Here is a 7836-nt window from a genome sequence, read left to right as displayed (position 1 = left end):
ACGTTACAAATGCTCGCCTGTGTCCATATTAAATGTGTCGGAAAGTTTGGCGAACTCCTGTTTTCCTTCTCACCACACCCCTTTATGAATATGAATGACCTTTCTGTCTGGCTTTGCGGACAGCCCTCTCCTGCTCACGGGGGGGGGGGGGGGGGGTAGCACTGGGATGTTACCCAGAAGCCAAAAGCTTGCGTGTTTTCCGCTGGTGCTTGACGCGTTGCAAAGAGTTTCTCAGCCTGTACGGCGCGCGTGCACACGCACGCGCCGCGCGCGCACGTTATCTGCCTTTGTTTCCATTGGCATCATGAGCATGCTCAAGAGTCAGCAGCGGGTGATACCTGGCAGTACATAAATAAACAACCCCACCCCCCCATCCGATGTGCTGAGCCTGGGAGGGAGGAGAGTCCGCGGCCCTGCTCTCGAGATGCCGCACTCGGATTGCCGACTGAAAGCGGGCTGGTCCCAAGCAGGCGAAGCTCGCCACCCGGGCGCGGCGCGCGCCAGCTCCTGGGTTTGGGCGCGTGCCTCCCGGGGCGGGGCGGGACAAGAGGGGAGGGGCAGGCAGGGCGGAGGCGCAGACTCGCTCTGATGCAAGTTAGTCAGAGTGAGTGAGCCGGGCGGTTTCCTGTGTTTGTGTGTCTCAGGGAGGGGAGAGCTGGGAGCTGCAGCTGCTGCCACTTGGGCATGGCATAAAGAGAAGGAAGCAACTTCCCAAAGCTCGTAAATGCACGATTCGTACCCGATAAGGATCGTACAGAAGAACATTTGTCATAAATTTAACGAAAATGGCGAACGACTCTCCTGCTAAAAGTCTAGTGGAGATAGATCTCTCCTCTTTGCGGGTGAGTATAGGCTTGGCTTTGAAGGAGGAGAAAAACAGTTTTGCAGAAAGACAATGTGAACTCTCTAGACGTAAACGGACAAATGTGTTCAATCTCACTGAAGAGTGAAGTCGTTGCGATAAAAATCAGCCAGTTGTCAGAATTTTTTTTGTAGTTTGTTAGGTTTTGATGGGAAGAACAGAGGCAGTTGAGAGCTTTCTTTGTTTGTGCATGTATTGGCATGTGCCTGGAAATAGGGCGCAACAGCTGCATTTCACCATTATCCGGCAAGATCAGATTTGGGATTTACAATATAATTACATCTCGAAAAAACATTTCTTTTCAGGACCCAGCGGGCATATTTGAATTGGTTGAAGTGGTCGGAAACGGCACATATGGGCAAGTGTACAAGGTTAGTCTAATTTATTTAATTTCTGTCCCATTCCATGGGTTATCTCCTATGTGTGCGTGCAGTGCTAACCGTACTTATTCCAACGGACGACAATTCTATGAATTGACAATCTAAATTCTGTTTTGCAGTATTAAGGATTGATTAGATATGTAGTTGGCAATGATGTCAGGGTGATGTATCTGGGCAGGCACACAACAGGAGAAGCCCCAAATTATTATGAGCAGGATTTGAAGTTCCTTAATTCTGTTACAACTGGCTTGAGGTGTTCGTTTGAAACGAATTCTCGGACTAATATCTGATCCAACATGTTCACAAGTAATTCTAAATTGAAGCATCACTCGAGTGATGAGTTACCACTCTGGAGGTAATATTTGCTTCATTTATTCTTGGGTTTCCAGTATAGTACCTGATGTGGTTAAATTCAGTGATCTTTTATCCCCTTAATTCCTCCAGAACAGCAATGATTCTTAGTACATCCACTGCAAGCTCATGTTGATCTGGGCGTACCAGCCAGCTGGATCGCTTGAAACGAAGCAAGCCCTTTGTTGATCATCCATGCTCGTACCAATTACTTCACTCTATTGGGCCATTGCCACCACAGCTCAAGCCATAAGGAAAGTGGGGTGCACAGCATATTTTAATGTTGATTTGTGTACATTCATAAGTTATGGAAGCAAAACATTTATTGTTTATTCTTTTTACCATTCAACCTATGTCGCACATTAATATTGTAATTTTACCAAAAATGAAAAGGGGGAAAGGAAGTCGAGGAATAGGGTTATTAAAGCTTCTTGTTTAATGCTAATCAGATTCACTGGCACAAACCTAATGCCAAATCTGATGTGAAAGGAGTTATTGCACTGACCTGTTTGAGTGAAAAGGTGGCTTTGTTTTTGATTTTTGTTTTGCTAAGTCTTTTTTTCTTTGAAACTTAAAAGGTTTGATTTTGTATTGGATGTCTAGGCAACTTGGTATCCATTTCTATTCAGAAGTGACATGGGAGACATCCTGAATGAATTTTAAGCAGTTGCTCTCCAGATCTTGTTTTTTTTTTTACTGTTCATGGAGATTTTTCAATTGTTAAGGTTTTTTCAGATTGCTGAAAAAACAGTCTTTTGGGAGGGTTAAATAAGAAGACGGTTTTCTTGCATCACAGCTATCGTGCTTTTCATTTTTTCAGTCTTTTTACAACATGCGTATGTTTAACTTTTTGGTATTTATTATGATGGGCACACAACAAACTTGCAAAAGTATGTTTTTCAATATCTTTATGCTTAATTATGATCCAGTTTCTGAATCTACAGAATTTATAGTGCAAATGAAAATGATACTTGTGGCACCTTGTGTTTATTATTATAATGTAAAGTAAACACAATATTTAAAAATTTTTTTAGATGATCCAATTATTTTTTCCAATTAAGGGGGCAATTTAGCGTAGCCAATCCACCTACTCTGCACATTTTTGGGTTGTGGGGTCGAAACCCATGCAGACACTGAGAGAATGTGCAAACTCCACACGGACAGTGACCCAGAGCCGGGATTTGAACCTGGGACCTCAGCGCCGTGAGGCTGCTGTGCTAACCACTAGGCCATCGTGCTGCCGACACAGAATATTTTAAGGGTGATTTGGAAATTCAAGAGTGCTAAATACATAATGTAGTTTTGTTTGAATTTCACTTGAATTCTATGTTTATATTTGATAGAGCATAGTGGATGAACATTTCAACTTTGGTTTTCTTTCATCCAAAGTTATTGACTTCCAGAAAGTGTTTAATGGGTGCTGACAGCGATGTAATACCTCATGTCTGAACCCCTCAACAGTCAATGTTATTGTGGGCATCGCAACAGAGTCAGATTTCTGTCCATAACTATCGCTGTGTGCATTTTCAAGACAGTGTCACTGAAAAAGAGCAACATCAGAAATCTTGGTTGATTTTCCTCTACTCTCCAATGTAGAGTTGGTGAACTCCACTATAAAATTCAGGCCCATCTTAGACAGGAAATTGAATTTGACACCTCACTAGTGGTGCCACACTGGGCAATCTGTTTTTGTCCATAATGCACATTACTTCAGTACTAAGTTCATACTGAAGGTGCAATAGGTGGGGAAGGACTGACTTGATTTCCACTTTCATGCTCTACGCAAGTGGACTGGCACTTCAGAAAACCTAGCTTGGAGAAATATTCCCATTGAACGCCGTTGTGCAGGTTACATGAAGACTTGTTTGGTACAAAAAAGTGCTTTGATATTTTGTACTAAAGATCCTCCCATTTCTATCTTTCTATAACTCTACATTGTACTTTTGCCAATAAAAAGCATTTTGAACATTAGCATTATTTTACAAGCCTCCATGCACTAGTCTGCCAAACCGCTTAAGAATTTTTTGTATTGACTGTTTGAATTAAAATCTATCCTTCATGGGGCATTGAGAAATTGTGACCCCTACATATTGTCCTTCTTGGGTATAATCTCACAATTCTATATTTAGTCGACTAATTAAAAACCCTATGCTAGGTGTACATTTTGTATTGTTTACTTTTGATTTGTCAGCTTCAAAGGATTGATGGGGGACTTCAGTAGTCAAACATAATGCATCAGTTTTGCTTGTTTCTATGCATTAACTGCTGTAACCATGGCATGAAACAATCCAATCTCCAGTATATTTATATGTATATTGTTAAAAGCTAGGTGTTTAACTTAAATGAATAGTGCCAGGACTTTAGGAAAAGTCAAGTTATTCAACGAATAAAATGTAAGAAATAGGCATCCTCTTGTTTTTTGTATGTGTTGTGTGTATATGCATGAAATAATTGATCTCTTGGGACATTGCAAAGGATAGTCAAAACCAACTGTAGTCTGCAAGTAAAGTTGTTTTATAGGGCAGGGGATAAATTAGAGCAGGGCACGCAAACATTTCAGTCCCTGTTTAATTTATTCAATTTCTTTATTTTCACAAAGCATGTTGTTTTATTACATATTTAAACAGCAAAAAAGTAGAGGGTTTCTACTTAATTTCTATAGAAGCATTTCTGCATCATAGTCTAAAGGAGTTAGCAAATGTTACTCTGATGCTTTGGACCGGATGATGTAATTAAATTTGTGTCAATTTCCATTGTAAACGTGGAGATTGGAATTTATATTGGAAAGTTGATGCAATAAGTGTGACAAAGCATGAGACCAGCAAGTACCTTTTATAGACAGAAATTGCATTCAATTTGAATCTATAGATAATAGTAGATCTGTTGTATTGCTCATCATGAGACAAAGGAACCGAGTAGACTGTTCTGCCAGTGGATTAATCCTTCACTGATGGGCCTCCGTTTAATTTACCCATTTGCCTCAATGCCCTTGCATAATATTTTATGACCGTCTTCAATTTCATATGGACATCTGAATTAGGAGCATTTGGACCCTTGAGCTTGCTCCGCCCTTCAATAAGGTCATGGCTGATATGATTGTAACCTCCTGCCTACCCCCGAAAGCCAGGCGGTGAAAGGTGTCACTAATCTATCAATTTCTACCTTAAAAATATTCTTCAAAGACTGCCTTTTGAGGAGACTCGCCACCCTCTGAGGAAAATCTCATCTCTATCTTAAATGGGTGACCCCTTATTTTTGAACAGTAATCCCTAGTTCTTTTTTCTGATATTTTATTTCAAACATATTCAAAATACAGCAGCACAAATCAATAGCATTCACAACACCCCCACAAGTTCACAGTGTGTACAATCCTCCCCCCCCCCCCCCCCCCCCCCCCCCGTATTCGCCACCTCCCCGCGACAAACAATTCCTCAAACATTGTCATGAACAGTCTCTCCACTGTGTCTCAAAGCCCTTCGCTGATCCCCTCAACTTGAACGTGATCTATTCCAGCTGAAGGAAATTGACCAGGTCCCCCAGCCAGGCCCCCACCATGGTGGTGTCGCCGAATGCCAATCCAGCAATATCCTTCGCCGGGCAATTGGAGAAGTGAAGATCACAACATCGACCCTCTTTCCTTCCATCAGCTCCGGCATTTCTGACACCCTAAAGACTGCCACCATTGGGTCTGGCCTGACCGCTACCCCCACAATCTTGGAAAACATCCCGAATACTGCCTCTCAGGAGCTCTCTAACTTTTCACAGCCCCAGAACATTAGGGCAGCACAGTAGCATTGTGGATAGCACAATCGCTTTACAGCTCCAGGGTCCCAGGTTCGATTCCGGCTTGGGTCTCTGGGGTCACTGTATGTGCGGAGTCTGCACATCCTCCTCGTGTGTGCATGGGTTTCCTCCGGGTGCTCCGGTTTCCTCCCACAGTCCAAAGATGTGCAGGTTAGGTGGATTGGCCATAATAAATTGCCCTTGGTGTCCAAAATTGACCTTAGTGTTGGGTGGGGTTACTGGGTTATGGGAATAGGGTGGAGGTGTTGACCTTGGGTAAATTCTATGAACATGTGCACACGGTTTGCTGGCCCTCACTCACACTTGTCTGCCACCCCCTAGAAGAAGCCACTCATCCTCGACCGGGTCAAATGCACCACCTTGAATTGAATCAAGCTCATCTTCACGCACAAGAAGGTTGAATTTACCCTACACATTGCCTCACTCCACAATCTCCATCCTATCTCTCTCTCTTTCCCCCCACCCCACCCAACTCCTCCAAGTTATTCTTGCTCCCCCAGACAACCATATAAATTGCCAATCGTGCCCTCCCCCTCCACATTCGGGAGCATCAGCTGCTCCATCAGGGTATATACTCCGGCAGCTTGTGAATCCCACTCCGTTCCTTCCACGCAAAATCCCTCACTTGCATATACCTGAATTCAATTCCCCTTGGCAACTCAAGCATTTCCCGGCCTGCAACCGTCTCTTCCAAGATCAAATCCCTTGCCCTCCCCAGCCCCACCTCCCTCCACTTCCTATACCTGCCATCCACCTCCACTGGCTTAAACCTGTTATTTTTTTACACAATTCTGTCAGCACTGACGTCCCCTCCATCCTAAAGTGACTCCTCAACTGGTTCCACACCCTGATCGCCGACTGTACCACCAGGCTCAGTGCATACCTCCCTGGTGCCAGCGGAGGCGACGTCGTCACGATGTCCCTCAAGCTGGACCCTCTACAGGACTCCTCCTCCATCCTAACCCACTCTACCCTCCCCCTCCCACCACCATTTCACCTTTGGGAAGCATGATAGCACAGTGGTTAGCACAGTTGCTTCACAGCTACAGGATCCCAGGTTCGATTCCCGGCTTCTGTCACTGTTTATGTGGACTCTGCATGTTCTCCCTGTGTCTGCGTGGGTTTTCTCCGGGTACTCCGGTTTCCTCCCACAGTCCAAAGATGTGCAGGTTAGGTAAATTGGCCATGTGCCAAATTGCTCTTCGTGCCATAAAGGTTAGGTGGGGTTACTAGTTTACGGGGATAGTGTGCGCTTGGGTAGGATGCTCTTTCCAAGGGCTGGTGCAGACTCGATGGGCTGAATGGCCACCTTCTGCACTGTAAATTCTACGATTCTTCTCCGCATTCTCTGCCCAGTAGTAATGCAGCAGGTTCGGGAGTGCCAGCCTCCCCTTTCTGCTGCCGTAGAAGGACCCTCTATATCCTTGGTACCTTCCCCACCCATTAAAAACCTCTGAGATCACAGCTTCCAATTTCCAGAAAAAGCATTGGGGATAAAGATCGCAAGGGTCTTGAATACAAACCAGAACCACGACAGCACATTCATCTTAACCACCTGACCCTCCCGTAAAATCTCCCCTAACCTCCATGAACATTGTCAGATTCCACTTGTGCGTCAATGCCCACTCTCCCATCACCCGGACCCCCAAATACATAAAGCTATCCCTGGCTATCACAAATGACAACACCCCTAGGTTGGCCTCTGGCCTGCCGCATTCATGGGACACCTCATTCTTCTTGAAGTTTAACTTAAATCCCGACAAGGCCCCAAACCTCTCCAGCGTATCCATAATTCTCCCCATACTCTACAGCGGGTCAGACACAGACAGCAGCAGGCCGTCCACATAGAGTGACACCTGGTGTTTCCTACTACCCTCACAATCCCCTGCTACTCCACTGACCCCCAAAGGGCCATCACCAAGGGCTCTATCGTCATTGCAAACAGAAGCGGCGACAATGGACACCCCTGCCTCGTTCCCTTATGCAACTCAAAGCTCCGTGAACTCCTCTCATTTGTCAGTAAACTCGCTAATGGGGCTGCATATAACAGATGCATCCATGTCATAAACTTCAGGCCAAACTCAAACCTTCCCCAGATCTCGAACAGATACCTCCATTCAACCCTGAAAGCCTTCTCCGCATCCATAGAGATCACTACCTCTGGTACCCACCCTGCCGATGGGGATCATAATCCTGTTTAACAGTCTCCTGATTTTACAGGAGAGCTGCCTGCCCTTTATGAAGCCCATTTGGTCCTCAGCGACCACCCTTGTGACACGCACCTCCATCCTCCCTGCCACTAACTTGGCCAATACTTTCACATCCATGTTTAACAGTGAAATGATTCTACATGACCCACTCTCCAGCAGGTCATTCCCCTTCTTCAGAATGAGTGTAATCGACGTCTATGCAATGTCTCCAGCAGCTCTCCCTTTTCCA

At 44.9% G+C, this 7836-nt stretch overlaps 1 protein-coding gene across 10 annotated transcripts in view; it reads left to right on the top strand.

Annotated features, from left to right (window-relative positions):
- Nucleotides 1-589: 589 nt before the first annotated feature.
- The window catches only part of LOC119977609 (mitogen-activated protein kinase kinase kinase kinase 4), a 399419-nt gene continuing 392172 nt past the window's right edge, over nucleotides 590-7836 (top strand). For 9 of the 10 annotated variants that reach the window (XR_005463235.1, XM_038818739.1, XM_038818736.1 and 6 more), the window contains exons 1-2: nucleotides 591-842; nucleotides 1168-1233. Coding sequence is in view for 9 of the 10 variants with exons in the window: in XM_038818739.1 (XP_038674667.1) it covers nucleotides 786-842; nucleotides 1168-1233 (123 nt within the window). In the remaining variant the exon portion in view is untranslated. Of the gene's footprint in view, nucleotides 843-1167; nucleotides 1234-7836 lie in introns of all 10 variants that reach the window. The other variant, XM_038818741.1, reaches the window with a different exon arrangement.

Source organism: Scyliorhinus canicula, chromosome 14, assembly GCF_902713615.1.
Source record: "Scyliorhinus canicula chromosome 14, sScyCan1.1, whole genome shotgun sequence".
Classification (NCBI taxonomy): domain Eukaryota; kingdom Metazoa; phylum Chordata; class Chondrichthyes; order Carcharhiniformes; family Scyliorhinidae; genus Scyliorhinus; species Scyliorhinus canicula.
This window is presented reverse-complemented; position numbering and strand designations above follow the sequence as displayed.